Raw genomic sequence first — 17,454 nt, forward strand, 5'->3', positions numbered from 1 at the left:
AAAAACCCGGCCCTACCGGAAAACAGGAAGTTCAGGAACAGACTTCCAGTTTGCTCATAGGGCCGGTTTAAGTCCCCAGGAGCCTTCAGGGACCTTCAGGAAGCGTCCCTGAAGGGGAAAAATGACCCAACGAGCAAACCGGAAGTCACTTCTGGTTTGCCCATAGGGCTGTTTTTAGTCCTCCAGAGCCTTCAGGGACCTTCAGGGCCTCTGGGGGGGGGGAGGTTGTTTTAAAGCCCCTGGAGCCTAGGCAGAGTGAAAAATGGCTTTAAAAAAGGCTGAACTCAGCTGGCCAGTGCGACAGGGCAACGCCTCGCACACCCTGACAAATGGCTCTGCGTGCTGCCTGTGGCATGCGTACCATAGGTTTGCCATCCCGGGTATAGAATTTATTACTCCAGAATTTGGGTGGCTGGGGGGAAATCCAGGTGTGGCATTCCCTAACATATAGTTTGTAGCAGTGAGAAACACCAAGACTTTACTTCAAAGGTCAAGAGATTGTCCCAGATTGTGAACACGCACAAAAACCTTCTGGATAACTTTATGTCTCCCATCATTCCTCCATACAGTGATTAGAGCTTTAGCTGCTGGTCTCACTTCCAGCAAGGTGTTCCTAAGGCAAGAGTGAAAAAGAATCTTGTTTTTTGGTGATGGCCCCACCTCTAGGATTCAAGACTTCTTAACTTTTTGCAAGATGTAATTTTTTATATTTTAGTATGTTTAGTATGCTTAAGGGATGCAGTGGCTCAGTGGCTAAAACACTGAGCTTTTCAATCAGAAAGATTGACAGTTCAGCGGTTCGAATCCCTAGTGCCAAGTAACGGAATGAACTCCTGTTATTTGTCCTAGCTTCTGCCAACCTATCAGTTTGAAAGCATATAAAAATGCAAGAAGGAATCAGCGTTCCATGTGCCTTTGGTGTTTAGTCATGCCGGCCACATGATCATGGAGACGTCTTCGGACAGCGCTGGCTCTTCGGCTTTGAAACCGTGATGAGCATCACCCCCTAGATTCGGGAACAACTAGCAAATATGAAACACAGTAAGCAAATTAAAATCTGATGCTAAAAGTGACCAGCATTGATCCCTCTTCCATTTAAAATTTAAATGTTATTAATTCACTTTCAGTATATAATCTGTTTTTTAAAAATAAAATATTATTTTTTCATTCTCTTCATCAAAGTAATTTTTAAGTCACTCAATAACCACCGATAACATGATTTCAAGATATCTAAAATGTTTTAATAGATAGACAACATTACTTCTTTGACAGTTTTATCACAAATTAATTGGTTTCTTTATCACAGCAACAGAAAGGGAAAATTCCGCAACATGGTTGCAGATTTTTTCCCCATTGATTACTTGGAAGATCCAGTTGATTAGGGACATGAGTGACAGTCAGCTGGTGTTCTCTCACTGCTTCTTCAGCTTGGCTTATAATGATGTCAAAATGTAGTTCAGAAATTGGAGAAAGTGGAGTGGATTCTGAGGGATCTCTTAAGAGGTCAAAAACCAAAGGAGGGTTATAATAGGTGACATTGTCTCCTGAACATGGGCACATGATCTTTCCATAACATCCATCAGCCCCCTTTGGTTGAAAGTTTGGAGTCACATAATGAATCTTCCAGAGACTTCCACCTTTTATCCGATGTGTGTGGGTATGTAGAAACAGAGAAAGACAGAAAAACAATTAAAAATAAAAATTTAGCATGATTAAACATGTCAGCTTTCCTAAAGCTTTTCTATTTTAAATCACACTTTGAATTATTTCTCTCTAAAGAACAATAGAATTCCACTTTTTTCACTTCAAGAATGTATTGGCTATAAAAATACTGTTCATATTGTTAGATGGTGTCTGATTGTTGCAGTAAGATACTAATGCGTCTGTTCCAAATAGGTTTTTTAAATATCCTGAATGGTATTTTGTATTTTTATTCTTATTGGCCAAGTGATTGGACACACAAGAAATTTGTCTCTGGTGCATAAGCAAACAAACAACAAAATAATAATCATAATATACCTATAGAAGAAGGTAATAGGAAAGATGAGAAGGATAACACTAATACAGTCCTACTACATGGGTAAATATTCTTAGGCATAATAATACAGAGAGGTTTTAAAAAGAACCTGGAAAGTTTGATGCATAAGAACTTCATAGAAAAAAGTACAAAGTTGCACATTTTCCTCTTACAGAAATATATCTTGTTGTTACTCATCACAAAAAAAAAATTCTTTGATTTGTTTATAAAAGTATGTTTGATACTTACATTGAAAAATGTAAGTTATTCAGACAGTAACTTTATTGATTAAATCACTATATATATTTTTAAAAATTAAACTATAGCTTCACAAACTCCAAGAATAGGAGTTAAACATTTTTTACATGTTTAAGAGAAGCAAACAGGAAAGAGTTAATGTGAAAAACTGAATAATCAGCTAAATAATAATTGTACATTTTGACTTTGATCTTTCATTAAGTCAAATAAACAGGAAAATATTCTTTTTCAGAGGGTGGGGAGGGGACAGAGAACAGATAATGAAAACTATTCAAGGTTCACAATATAGGCTTGTGAACTACTATCTAAAACAGTGTTTCTCAACCTTGGCAACTTGAAGATGTCTGGACTTCAAGTTGCCAAGGTTGAGAAACACTGATCTAAAATCTCTCATTTTTGAAACCTAATTTGCTATACCGTTATCAGTTTCTATCTGTTTTGAGTTTATATCATTTTCTTAAAAGGGTGGATTTCTGAAGGAAGTATGTTTTTGTATTGAAATAAAATGTTATATACTGTATTATATGTTGGTTTGTCACTAGTATGTTATGTCATAATTTGATGTATTTCTGGACAGGCATCAATTTGTTTACATATCACCAATTTTAATTAAAATATTGGAAACTCAGAGTTCAGGAGGAACTCAGAAACTTTAAATTCTGCTTTTTTCTCCATAATTCTTTTCTTGAATTTTTCTATTCCTGCAGCTTCCCCACTTTCTCCTATTTCCTATGCGTGACATCTTCATCTTTTTTTTGTTTTTTTTAATAAATGAATGGCATTGACAGACATTTTCAGGTCAGCTGAGGAAGTGCAAATCTTTATTTAATTTAACATGCAATTTTATAGATATATTTTTGACATCATGTTTATTTATTATGTGAATAACAAATGTAAGGTATTTTTCTGATGTGATACATTCAATGAATAATCCAAATTATTTTTCTCAATTATAATCAAAGCAACACCTATCATTTCTTGTCTGTGAAAAAAGTGGCCTGCATATAAAATAACTGTTACATAATTAAATTAAATGGAGTTTCCCAGATCACATCTGGTATTCTTAATTTTTAAATCTGGTTATTTTATTCCTAGTTTCATACAGTAAATGGAAAATATGTTTGATTTGGTTTGGATTATTGGATTTATATGCCGCCCTTCTCCTAAGGACTCCTAAGGACAACATTAAAAAAATACATATTACAAAAGTTAAAAAAAATTAGATAGAGTATCCAAAAAACAAACCCAATTAAGATTAACAATAACATTTTAAAAAATTGATTAAAATTAACAATAATCAATCATTTATTTTATTTTGTTCAGGCCAGGCCGGCTTGCTGGAAGACCCAACTTTTTAGGGTGCATTGGAAGGACCAGAGGTCGGCGATTATACGAAGCTCCAGGGCAGCTCATTCCAGAGGGAAGGCGCTCCCACAGAGAAGGCTCTCCCCCTGGGGGTTGCTAGCCAACACTGTCTGTCCGACGGCACCCTGAGGAGGCCACTCTGTGGGATCGCACTGGACGGTGGGAGGCTACCGGTGTTAGTAGGTGGTCTTGCAGGTATCCTGGGCCTAAGCCATGGAGTGCTTTAAAGGTCATAATTAGTACCTTGAATCGCACCTGGAAGACAACCAGCAACCAGTGTAGGCCACCTAAAAGGGGCGCAACATGGGAGCACCTAGGTGCCCCTATGATAACCCGCGCAGCCACAATCTGGACCAGTTGAAGCCTCCGGGTGCTCTTCAAGGGCAGCCCTATGTAGAGAGTGTTTAGTTTAATGAAATTTGTATGCCGCCCACTCCCATAGGGACTCTGGGCAGCTCACAGGCAAGATAAAAGCATTTATCAAAATTTTAAAATAAGAAATACAATATTAAAATTAACACAACATCCATTCTGTCCAAGAGGGGCTGGATATTAATCAACAGCCCCAGGCCTGCCGGAACAGCCAGGTCTTGGTGGCTTTACGGAAGGCCGGGAGAGTGGTGAGGGTCCGGATCTCTATGGGTAGTTCGTTCCCCAGGGCCGGCGCATCTACAGAGAAGGCCCTCCCCTGAGGGGCCGCCAGCTGGCACTGTCCGGTCGACGGTACCCAAAGGAGGCCCAACCTGTGCGATCTTATTGGTCGTTGGGAGGTAAATGGCAGGAGGTGGTCTGTCAGGTAGCCAGGTCCTAAACCATGTAGGGCTTTAAAAGTAATGACTAGCACCTTGAAGTGCATTCGGAGACCAATGGGGAGCCAGTGCAGCTCCCGGAGGATAGGTGTAACATCTAGGTACACCCAATATCGCTCGCGCAGCTGCATTCTGGACCAACTGTAGTCTTCGAACACTCTTCAGGGGCAGCCCCATGTAGAGCGTGTTACAGTAATCCAGTCTTGAGGTGACGAGGGTGTGAGTGACCATTCGAAGTGCCTCCTGGTCCAGGTAGGGCTGCAACTGGTGCACCAGGTGAACCTGGGCAAAAGCCCCCCTGGTTACAGCTGACAAATGGTGTTCTAACGTCAGCAGTGGATCCAGGAGGACACCCAAATTGCGGGCCCTCTCTGAGGGGTGTATAATTTCACCTCCCAGGCTAAGAGGTGGAATGTCTGGATTATCCTTGGGAGGCAGCATCAATAGCCACTCGGTCTTGTCTGGATTGAGTGTAAGCTTTTTCGCTCCCATCCAGACCCTGACAGCCTCCAGGCACTGGCACATCACTTCCACTGTTTCGCTGAGTTGGCATGGGGTGGACAGATACAACTGAGTATCGTCCGCATATTGATGATATTTTATCCCTTGCCGGCATATGATCTCACCCAGCGGCTTCATGTAGATATTAAATAGGAGGGGGGACAGGACCGAACCCTGCGGCACCCCATATTTGAGGGGCCTAGGGGTCGATCTCTGTCCCCCAACCAACACCGACTGCGACCTGTCTGAGAGGTAGGAGGAGAACCACCATAAGACGGTGCCTCCCACTCCCACTTTCCGTAACCGTCACAGAAGGATACCATGGTCGATGGCCGCTGAGAGGTCAAGAAGCACAAGGATAGAGGAATGTCCTCTATCTCTGGCCCGCCAGAGATCATCGATCAGTGCGACCAAAGCAGTTTCAGTGCCGTAACCAGGCCTGAAACCCGACTGAAAGGGATCCAGATAATCTGTTTCATCCAAGGTCCGCCGGAGTTGAAAGGCCACCACCTTCTCAACAACCTTCCCAACGAATGGGAGGTTGGAAACTGGGCGACAGTTGTTCTAGATGTCTGGATCCAGGGAAGGTTTCTTAAGGAGGGGTGTAACAGTAGTCCAGGCGAGAAAGGACGAGGGCATGAGTGACTGTGCACAGAGCATCCCGATCCAGGAAGGGGCGCAACTGATGTACCAGGTGAATCTGGTAAAAGGCCCCCCGGTCATGGCCGTTAGCTTCATCCAGGTACTGGGGAAGCTGATGTGCTACCGCACTCTCAACAACCTTCGCTATAAAGCGAAAGTTGGAGACTGGACGATAGTTGGCTAAAGAAGCTGGGTCCAGGGAAGGTGGTGGGAAAGAACCCCTCTCTCAATGAAGCATTGGTAATCACCTGGAGCCAGCCTCGTGTCACCTCCTGGGAAGCCAAGACTAACCAAGAGGGACACAGGTCCAGCACACAAGTGGCAGCACTGAGTCTCCCCATAATCCTGTCCATGCCCTCAGGGGTCACAGGGTCAAATTCATCCCAGATGGTCTCCACAAGATTCATCCCCATCGACTCGCCCAAATCTACCCAGTCAGAGTCCAAGCCTGTCTGGATCTGAGCGATTTTATCTTGCAGATACTGAACAAATTCTTCAGTCCTATCCTGCAAGGGGTCCTTCCCAGTTCCTTGGTTAAGTAAGGAGCGGGTCACCCTAAATAGGGCGGCTGTTATCTGCAGTTATCTGCGGATGCGATAAGAGCGGAAAAATGTTGCCGCTTTGGCACTTTTATCGCCACTAAGTAGGATTTAATATGAATTCTAACTAGTGTTCGATCAGATTCAGACCGGCTGGCCCTCCAACCACTCTCTAGGTGTCTTTTCTGGCATTTCATCTCCCAAAGCTCTTTGGTAAACCAGGGAGCTACCCGGGATCGACACTGTCAGAGGCCGCAAAGGCAAAACACGATCCAAGGCCCCAGTGGCTGCCCTATCCCAGGCTTAAACTAGGGCTTCGGTTGAGTTGTGAGCAAGGGATTCAGGAAAAGTCCCAAGCTCCATCAGGAACCTTTCAGGGTCCATCAGGCACCTGGGGTGGAACCATCTAGTCGGTTCCACCTCCCTGCGGTGAGGGGTAGCAGTGTGGAAGTCAAGCTTGATGAGGAAATGATCCGACCATGACAAGGATAGAAATATCCCCTAAACCTAGATCATTCATCCACTGCCCAGAGACAAAAATCAGGTCGAGCGTGTGTCCCCCATTATGGATGGGGTCTTGAATTAATTGAGTTAGGTCCATAGCCGTCATGGAAGCCATGAACTCCCGAGCTGATTCAGATGTCTCGCCAATGGAAGGCAGATTGAAATCCCCCAGGATCATAAGCCTGGGGAAATCAACCGCCAATAACACATGCAGCAGCTCTGGCAGGGCCAATGAAATGTAGCAGGGAGACAGGTACATAACAAAAAGGCCCCCTGAACTCCAAGGCCCCATTTCACAAAAAGGGATTCACACCTGCCTATCTGAGGCACAGTGACCTCCTGAGGTCTGAGACTTTCCCTAATAACCATCGCCACCCCCCCGCCCCTGCCTTGGGCTCTCGGCTGGTGAAACGCCCAGAAGCCAGGTGGGCATAATTCACTAAGGGGAAAACCCTCCTCATGGCCCAACCAGGTCTCCGTAATGCATGCCAGGTCCGCTCTAGCCTCTTGTATGAGGTCGTAAATGAGGGGAGCCTTATGTACCACGGACCTGGCATTAAGCGACACTAGCCGGAGACCAGGGTCCTGTAATCCCGAGCACCCGAGGGTGTGAGAAGGGTGATGAGGGTCAGAACATGCGATCGCTCTTAAACAGCGAACCCGTGTCCCCCGAACATAATTTGGCCCTTGGTCCCACCATATCTGCCCCTCCCACAAACAGTACAGATGGTAAACCCCCCCAATGGAATGGCTTAATGTCTCCCCCAGAATCCCAACCCTTCCCAGCACTCCCGACCCATGCCCATTAGTTAGCTCTGACCTGTGCCCTGGCAGACTCCCTCCCAAACCTGTCTGAGCCATCCGAGTCAACCCCTCCGCCCCCCCTTAAAATTTGATTTAAAAACCCCTGTAAAAAACCCCTAAGAAGTCTCTTCTTTGCATGCCACCTCTCAGGATCTCAAGATCTGTCATTAAGGAAGCGTCTTGATAGGCAAGAAGGCCATCCCCGGGAAAGGGGAAGTTCCTGAAGGAAATAAAATTCTGTCGCAGTATAACATAGAGGAGAGTGTGGCATCAACCAAACGGGGTGACATCATGAGGAGATGGAATGAAGAGATGACATGTCCATGGGGGGTGGGGGGCAGCTTACAGTGTTCAAGGGGGTAGCGGGAAGCTTATGTCCATCATAACAATGGTCGTTGTTAAGGACAATATGTAAGAGTAACGGCCAGATGTCAAAATCGCAGCAGATGATGAATTGTGAGGTGGTGAAGCGGCCAATAATGGCAGTGATGAGGACAGCGGTGGTGGCAGCGGCTGCTCCAACTTCAACAACTCCAGCAGCTAAGCTCCGTCCACGTCAGCTGCGCTCATATCCATCGCCAGGGCATCACTCCGTTGACCCAGTCCATATTGTCACAAGAGTAGGGGTCAAATGGCCAAATGACACAGTACGGTGGCCCAGGCAATGGCGGTGATACCGGAGGGGGCCACAACAAAGGACCCCCCCACTCCAACTGCACCCATGCCAACTACCGAAGTCATCAATATCCGTGCCAGCTGCCTCAGCCACTCCCCTCTGATCCAATTTATCATGTCCATAAGCAAGGAGGAGGGGAGAGCAATTGGGATAACACCACGGTGTGGGTGTGGGAAGCAGCAGCTGCAGACATCCCAAGCTGGGCATTCCGCTGCTGCTGCCGCTACCTCTGGCCACACCCACACTGGCTGTAGAGATCCCAAGCCGGGCGTCCCTCCACCACTGCCGCTGACCACACCCATGCTGGCTGCAGAGACCCCAGGCCAGGCGTCCTGCTGCCGCTGACCATACCCACGCCAGCAGCTGCCGATGGTCTTCATTCTCCTTTCACTGCCAACCGCCCTGTTTCACTCACAACGTTCCGGCTACGAGGTAGGAAATCACAGCTCAAGGGTATCCCCAAGGTCCCAGGAAGTTCTCATAGATGGACCTGGAACCAACGATGGGATAGGGTACTCCCTGCAAGCCCCGAGAAGGACAATCATCTCCCCAAAGCTCTCCTCAAACGCGACAGGACACCATCTTGGGCATGAGCACTTCAATGAAAATGTATCGGTTTCATGCACAAATTGCCGTAAATTAAGAATAATCAAGTTATCAAAAGGCAATATTGTATTTGTATTTTGCCAGTGTTTACCAAGCTATTTTATTATATTTGTAATGGAATTTTTTTTTCCATCTATCTATCTATCTATCTATCTATCTATCTATCTATCTATCTATCTATCTATCTATCATCTATCTATCTATCTATCTATCTATCTATCTATCTATCTATCTATCATCTATCTATCTATCTATCTATCTATCTATCTATCTATCTATCTATCTATCTATCTACTTACTTACTTACTTACTTACTTACTTACTTACTTACTTACTTACTTACTTACTTACTTACTTACTAGCAAATGTACCTGTCCACTCATATCAAATGAAGCGACTTGATGATAAATGATTGATGATTAAAATAGGGTGGGGGAGAGAAGCTTTATACTCACTCTCCTTCTCATGCCAACGGACTGCATGCAAATGTGTCCCACAGTAATGAAACATAAATTCATGAGCAGAATGCTGAACAGTTCCCAGCAATAATTCTATCTGGTTCTTGCCATCAATTATCCTTTTAGAAGAAATAAAATTTAAGGCCATTAGTTGATTTAATCTCAGTCTTGATCAGTGATATCTTGACCACAAGATCAGAACAAAAATATAATATTACACATTTTGCTTATACTGGTACATCATCTCTGAGAACAATGTGATGCATTATTAAGGGAAAAATATAGATTTAAGTGCATATAGATTACACTAACCTAATCTCTGATGACAATAATAAAGTTTGCAACTTTATATATTTGCTTTAGTTAAAATTGAATATCTCTCAATCACTTTTAGAACAAAACTGCATACCTGTCTTGTGGCACTGATGCCCCAGCCAAATGAGCCACAGTGGGGTAAATATCCATCAGGCTTGTGGGTTCATCAAGAACAGTATTAGGAGCGACCTTTCCTGGCCATCTAACTATTCCAGGCACACGGATTCCCCCTTCCCAACCTCCCATGCCCTTTCCACCTGCAGTGGAGGAAAAATGCATTATTAAATCTAAATTTAAATTACAGTCTTACAATTCTCCTTTCAAATGTATAATGCATTAATAATATAGCCTAGATCCCAAGTACAGCTGAAAAAAGGAAGAGAAGTGATACCACTAGTTCCAATCTCTTTCTCCTTCTGAATATGAAATTTTTTGCACATACAAACCAATGAAAGCAGCCGCCAAGTAAGCAAGTTTGCTTTTTAATTTCAATTAAGATGTTTAATTGCAAACATATTAACAGAATAACAGAGCTGGAAGGGACCTTGGAGTCTTCTAGTCCAGCTCCTGCTCAAGCAAGAAACTCAATCATTTCAGACAAATGGTTGTCCAGTTTCTTTTAAAAACCTCCAGTGTTGGAGCACCCACAACCTCTGGAGACAAATTGTTCCATTGATTAATTGTTCTAACTGTCAGGAGATTTTTCCTTATTTCTAGATTGGTTCTATCCTTGATTATTTTCCATCCATTGCTTCTTGTCTTACCTTCTAATGTATCTTATTAGAATAAAAACTTGCCCACGTTTCTGATCATCTTTGCAATAGGGCATTCTTTTATAATTCAAATATAGATATGATTGTGCATGTTTCTTATTTCTCATTTTGAATAGGACCAAGCCTTCTTCCTTTTATCTGCTGAACATATATTAACACTGAAGTTTCTCACCCTGTATCAGAATATTGGTTTACCTAACTCCATACAGTCAACATTGATCAACAACTCATGAGTCACAGAATGAATCATATTAAACTGAGAGAAATTAAAAAGCATTCAATCCCACTGAGGTATAAACTCAAACATATTGTGAAAAATAAACATGTAAGGCTGAGGTTCAAAATAGATTCAAAGATCTGCATCTAAGGGTACAGTGTGGAAATATGATACATGATTGTAAAAATGAAGTTGGAAAGCACATGATCAGAAACAGTAAGAAATATGGATATTTTGTCAATCAAACAAAGCCACAGAAATAGCTAAGGAAAGAAGATGTTACAAGCCAGAGGAGATCTTGGGAGAGCTCAACAGCAGTATCATGATGAACAAGCATAAATAGGTTGTAATGATGGAATATAATGTTAACCAAAGATGGGATGAGCATTCAAAAATCTGAACAAGAAGTCCAATTTAGGTGTCATTGCATTTGAAGGAGAAGAGAGGATGCATCATGAGGTTTGATGCACTGGTATAAAAGATGATAATGATGGGCAAGATATAGCACATGAAGTGGATAACTGAAATACTGGAAGCCACAGTTAAGCACCTACAAGAATTGTGTACAGGGGCAAGAGGCAGGATAGTTGGAAAGCTTTTATCTTTAGGGCCACCAGGAGTTGGCTGCTACTTTATGGAACATAATATATTATAAACAAGTGTCAAAGTACTGTAAAATATCTTCTGAATGATTTTTAAAGAAGTACTTTTCACAAATAGTACTTGATCAATCAGTGCTGAAAGTTCTGCAGCACACACTCTTACCTTTATATTTACCATTCCAGCCACCTAGCCGTTCGCCCCATTGAAACACTTCTCTTCTTCCTCCATTATCTGAAGTAAAGTACGTAAAAGTGTCATTCTTCAATCCCTCTTTGTCAAGAGCAGCAAGAATGTTTCCTGCAGAGTTTAAATAAAATATAGCTTATTATAAAACATGAGCTTTAGCAGTAACATTAATATCTGAAGAAATAAAAAGAATTAATACACTTATTTATTGTACGTATCAAGATTCTTGTCTTTCATTAGTTTAAAATAAGTGTCTTGTTCCTGCAAAGGATTTCTTTTATTGGAGTTAAGAAAAAAGGGAGTGGAGAACAGTTGCCAATAAGTACTAATAAGAGTCCCATTTTAATGCCTATATTAAAGATCAAAGTAATTTATTTAATCCTTTTTCCCATTGATAAATTTCTCTACAAACAAAAAGAATTTGTCATTTGTATCACACATGTTAGCTTTATTACCAGATCATAAACATATCGGTTGTATGTTCACATTTAAATAAACATGACATAACCTTCAGTCCTAAAATCACAATGAAAAATTGTCTCTATTTCACAGTTAAAGAAATTAGGGAAACTGCTTTCTGCCTATGGAGATAGTGAAACCTTTTTCCTCTCTGATTTCATAGACCGTTGTGCAAAATTTGGCTTCATTATAATGGCTAATTATAATGAACAAGCAAAAAAACGAACGAACAAAAGAAACAAAGTTTCTGTGACATCTTGGAAACATCAGGAAGAGACATCAGGAAGAAGTGGGACAATGAGAGAATTGAAGATATGTCCTATTCCTTCAGTACATCCCACCCTACAAGAATAACTGTCATCATTTTTAAAATTATTATTTCTCAAATGGTGTTTACTGAGAATCTACCTGGACAATCATCCCTTATAGAAAACCACTAGGTACAGTATTTATCTGCAATCTCATAAGATAGAGATGCTGACCATTCATTTGTTCAATAAAGGATTTACTACAAAGATTAAACAGTGTTGGACCAAAATATCTCGTTGTTTTCCATTTTTCAAGGCCTGTATAAGTGGCAGACACTTCCCTTTATCTTACTCAAGGTGCTATTAAAAATAGTAGCCTTACATGGGGGACGGGGGAACCCACAGAACAATGAGGCTGATTAACTCCATAAGAATCCTACCTGCCTTTATTAACAACTGTTGGCCTCTTGGAATTCTCCAACCTTTTTGAAATTTTACAATGTTTTATAATTTTAAACAGTTTTATAATAATAACAGTTTTATTATGCCTAATTTTATTGATTAAATTGTACACCACGCAGAAACATTCTCTGAGGGACATGGGTATCCAAAAAACCAAACTACATACATACATACATGAATATATACATACATACAATGTGCTGATATCTTTCCCAGAGTTTAGGCTTTGAATTAAAGCAGCTCTAAAATCAGTCAATATCTATCACATAGGGCAGCGATAGCAAACCTTTTTTGGCTCGCGTGCCATAAGCAGGGGGAGTGCAGGGGAGTTGTGCGTGGGCTTGCCACACCCATAATGCAATGCACAACTCCCCAGTGCACATGTGCGCATGAGAGGTGCTCCCCCCCATTTTTTGCATGCTTTTTTTGCCCTCCCCAGGCACCATAGGCTTTATAGGAGCCTGGGGAGGGGGAAAACAGTCTCCCCTGCCCCCCCAGAGGCCCTCCGGAGGCTTCAGGGACCTTCAGGAGGCTTCCCTGAAGCCTCCAGAGGGCAAAAAACACCCCTATGAGCAAACCGGAAGTGACTTCCTCTTTGCTCATAGGGCTGGTTTAAGCCCTCTGGAGGCTTCATGGAAGCCTCCTGAAGGTCCCTGAATCCCCTAGAGGGCTTAAACTGACCCTACGAGCAAACCGGAAGTCCATTCCTGAACTTACGGTTTGTCCATAGGGCTGTTTTTTTGTGCTCCGGAGGCTTCAGGGAAGCTCCTGAAGCCTCTGGAGGGCCTCTGGGGGAGGCTCTTTTCACCCTCCCCAGGCTCCTATAAAGCCTCTGGAGCCTGGGAAGGGCAAAAAATGGCTTTAAAAAAGGCTGAAGTCAGCGGCCAGTGCGCAGGCAACACCTCGCGTGCCCTGACATATGGCTCTGCGTGCCACAGGTTCACCATCCCGGACATAGGGGAACCCTTTGGAGATATTGGCATTACACAGTTGGGCTGATTTATAATTGATCCTACTGTTCAAATTCTTCCTGTTCTTCAGATAGTACCTTTTCTCCTTTATTTATTCCTGTAACATCAATGCAAAGGTTTGGCATGCAACTGAGAGTGTTGTAGAGAAAATAGAAGGGTAATTAACTGGATCTGCTATATTTTCTTTCTTAAGTATGATAAATGCAATACACAGTGCGATATCAATAGACCAAAGAATATGAAGCATCCAGCTCCTAACATTTCCTGGTATTTCTCCTCTTATTTGTTCTGCAAAAACTAGATTTAGCTATATATATCTTTCTTTCCCTGAGAGGAAATTTTAGAGGATCGAGGGGAGGCCGTAACTATGAGGACTTTATGAGTCCTTAACAGAAATAACTTGATATATGGAACATTATACAAAAACATTTTTTCTTAAAAATCATGTATAGAAGAGGAATTATATATTTTGTCCCTAATTATTGGCAGTTAAGGTACAAAACTAAAAACAATTGGCTATGGTAAAGACGTTGAAGATCAATAAAAAGAAAAGGGATTGAAGAAAGTTAACAATTTTAAATACTCACCAACCATCCAATCCATCTCCTCAACATTGTCTCCATATAAGCCATGCTTGCTTGTTCCATGGAACAGACTAGTGCTATAACATGGTGTGTGGACATGTAAGAATGAAACAAAAAGAAGGAATGGCCTTTTTTTGTTTCTGGAAAAAAAAACAAAGATAAACTAAATCACCTCACTGTTTCCGTTAAAGGTATAGGTAGTCCTCAACTTATGATCACAATGGAGCCCAAAATTTTCATTGCTAAGCAAGACAGTTGTTAAGGGAATTTTGCCCCATTTTATGACCTTCTTTTCCACAACTGTTAAGTGAATCACTGCAGTTGTTAAGTTAATAATAGAATTGTTATGTTAATCTTGTTTTCTCATTGACTTTGTTTGTCACAAAAGGTTACCACATGACCATGGGCCACTGCAACCATCATAAATATGAGCCAATTGCCAAGTGTCTGAATTTTGTTCACATAACCATAGGGATCCATCCTTGCTGTGGAGGAACTAATAAAAACTTAAACTAAGCATTAATTATTCTCATTGCTGATTCTGATTCAAACTAAATTTATGTAATACATAACTTATGACTACATTTGCACAGATAAAGATTATAGGTTTTCCATATCTTTTTTCCCATGGAAAGTGCAAGATAAAGCCATATTTCAAATTCAATTTAATCCTTGTTACAGGTATAGATAAACATCTATACCTATACCAACATCTTTAGTCAAAGTGTACCAATATATTTGTTAAAGCATTTGATCCTTAATATTACATCAAAACTAATTTCCCCATAGCAAAATCTGGGTCTAGAGAGATCTATATACAGGACCTATCTCTGTCTTATCAAGAAATGTTCGGCTTTCAGGAATATGCAAAAATGCAAAGACTATGGTAGTTTGTTGGGTGCTGCTGTTTGAAAAGTATGGTATTATTAATATACGGTTTTCATGGTTATTAATATTATCAGGATCCAATCTGAGTTCGTCACCAGGACCAGGAGGTTTATTCTTCTAAACTTTCAGACTCAGGGTGGGCTCCAGCCTGAGTCTGAAAGCTTGGAAAAATAGACCTTTGGTCCTGGTGACTGATTCAGATTGCATCCTGCAACATTATCCTGGGACGTGTATGTTTACTTTCATTAATATTATTCATGGAGCTATTTTAAATACCTTATTTTGTAGCCAACCTGGTTAAAATTGTGCACAGAAATCAAGACGATCCATACGTGTTAATGCATAAAACCAGAGAATCTAAGACCACCGGCTCCATTATTGTTTTTGGGTAGCAGTGTCAGTGTTTTAAAGAAGAATTGCCAAAACAATCTTAGATAGTTTGGGTAGTGGATTAGTTAATATGGATATTTGTGATCCTGAATTGAAATAGCGGGGGTATGGTACTTGTGGCAAGATATCTACAGGGCACATTTTGAATTTTCTTCCACATGGAGCAACGAAAATAGCATCAATAGTGGCTCGGCTCACTGTCACTCATGCCCTTGAAATCTCCTGTCTGAATTACTGCAATGGGCAGTGGTGTTAGTGCCCTTAAAGAACATTTGAAATCTTCAGCTGCTGTAGGAGTAGTAAATGGTGTCAGTTACTCAGCATATGTAGTCCCACTGGTTTGTGAGTTGTCAATATCTTTCTGCTGAAATTCAAGGTGCTATTTGTCATCTTTAAAGCCCTTCATGGCTTGAGAGATTACCCATGGTATTTTCTCCCAGTTTTTTCTCCCAGTCCAATCCAGTCTGCAAATTGCATGATCCAAGTTCTGTCAACCAAGGAATATCAGCTCGCTGGGACCAGGAAGTGTGGTTTTTCTGCCATTGTGCCTGCCCTCTGAAACATCCTCACTTCAGAGAGTAGGGTGGCCTGGTTCTGTTGGCCTTTTGTAAGGCCTTGGGGACCCGGTTATGTGCCTGGGGTCCCAAGTGTGTGAAGGATCACATTTCTTGTTATATTTAATATCTATGGATTGTGATATTTTTCTCACCTGTTATATGTATTTAATCTTTAGTATTATGTTTGTAAGTTGTGACTGCAGTTTCTTAATTGATTCTATGATTCTATGAATCACTTTTTTGAGATAGGCAGATTTATATACTGAATGAATTAATGAATGTATAAACAAACAAATGAATAGATGGATGGATGGAAACAAGCATATGTTCAATATTGTGAGAATAGTCTACTGAAGTTTGATATTAGTTACCTTTCAATAAACGAGACAGCTTCCCTCACTATCCTAAAAGCCGCATCCTCTAGTTTCAGTGGTTGTTGAACGATTTCATGATTTCTGAACATCAGACAGTTCCAGGATTTCCGAAATAAATAATGCACAAAAGTGTAGGTAATATAGAAAATTCCACACAATATAATGATGAAAACTATTTTCCATTTCAAAGAAACCAAACCAATAATTTTTCCAACCAGAAGAGTTAACAGCAAAACGGCAACTATTTGAACATAATATGGATTCTTATTTCCTGGCTCAAGCTCTGAATATTCCCAACTTAGACAATCGTTCACAAGAGTGAAAGGGTCACCATAGAAATAATCAAAGCCATTGTTTAAGGGATGGTGGCAGTGGTCATTGCGGGATTCACAGTTCAAACCCTGATGCCATTTTCCTGAAAATACAAACACAGAAATGATTGATACTTTGGTGATTATTAATTAGAAATGTCAATATTTTTATTTCTTCTTTCTTTAGATTGTCTTAGATTTTAAATGGTCATTTCGTTAACATATATTAATAGATTGTTCTTCAGAGATCGTTGCTTTTTGTGTTTGTGGAGAGAAGAGGAGAGAAAAATGTAAACCCTTAGTTAACTATAATAATAACAAAGATATGCTAGAGAGAGGAAATATAAGATGTCCTACTAATTGACTTTATTTTTTTTATTTTTTTTTTAGAACATGTTATAAAGATATAGAGATATGGCATATTGACTGGAACTGGGGGAAGGGGAAAAAATGCCAACAGGTGGCTGTGTTTTTGAAATCTTAACCAAATGAAAACTGTGATATGGTGATAGTAAAATATATAAATTTTTAACATGTACAATTTAGACTGAATGGAATATATGTGATTGTGGACAGAACGCACGAAATGTACCTGTGACCAATGGATACGCTTTCTACAAGATGTAATGACAGATGATGCTTTGTGTGTGTGTGTGAGTTTTTGTTTGTAATAAAACTAATAAATTTTTTATTAAAAAAATGATTGATAACAGCTCAGCAAAAATAGATTCAACATTTATGTACAAGGATTAATAATCAATTTGAGAACCATTTACCATAAAGGACCTAGGCTCAAGAATAGAAAAAAATAATGTAGTGAATTAGAGATCATTTGTAGAAATATTATTCCTATCATTTACAGCTAATAGAGCCAATTCTAAATGATGCTGGCAACTCAAATCCAGATCTCTTAATTGAGATCCATGTTCTCCAGTCT

The 17,454-nt window shown here is 40.9% G+C and overlaps 1 protein-coding gene and 1 long non-coding RNA gene across 6 annotated transcripts in view; one reads left to right on the forward strand and one right to left on the reverse strand.

Moving 5' to 3' along the window:
* Positions 1–12,148, forward strand: part of LOC148043305 (uncharacterized) — a 21,733-nt gene extending 9,585 nt beyond the window's left edge. Inside the window, exons 2-3 of the long non-coding RNA XR_015698222.1 lie at positions 850–1,041; positions 11,896–12,148. This is a non-coding gene — a long non-coding RNA (uncharacterized LOC148043305). The remainder of the gene's footprint in view (positions 1–849; positions 1,042–11,895) is intronic.
* Positions 1,220–17,454, reverse strand: part of LOC106543328 (arylsulfatase H-like) — a 30,264-nt gene continuing 14,029 nt past the window's right edge. For 4 of the 5 annotated variants that reach the window (XM_014059319.2, XM_014059334.2, XM_014059343.2 and 1 more), the window contains 6 exons: positions 16,204–16,621; positions 14,001–14,137; positions 11,250–11,384; positions 9,589–9,751; positions 9,177–9,298; positions 1,220–1,637 (listed from right to left, as the gene is read on the reverse strand). In XM_014059319.2, the coding sequence (XP_013914794.2) occupies positions 1,285–1,637; positions 9,177–9,298; positions 9,589–9,751; positions 11,250–11,384; positions 14,001–14,137; positions 16,204–16,621 (1,328 nt within the window). In that variant the 3' untranslated portion in view covers positions 1,220–1,284. The remainder of the gene's footprint in view (positions 1,638–9,176; positions 9,299–9,588; positions 9,752–11,249; positions 11,385–14,000; positions 14,138–16,203; positions 16,622–17,454) is intronic. The other variant, XM_087726545.1, reaches the window with a different exon arrangement.

This window comes from Thamnophis sirtalis, unplaced genomic scaffold (genome assembly GCF_051295495.1).
Source record: "Thamnophis sirtalis isolate CommonGarterSnake01/CBP01778 unplaced genomic scaffold, rThaSir2_p1.2 scaffold_12, whole genome shotgun sequence".
Taxonomy (NCBI): domain Eukaryota; kingdom Metazoa; phylum Chordata; class Lepidosauria; order Squamata; family Natricidae; genus Thamnophis; species Thamnophis sirtalis.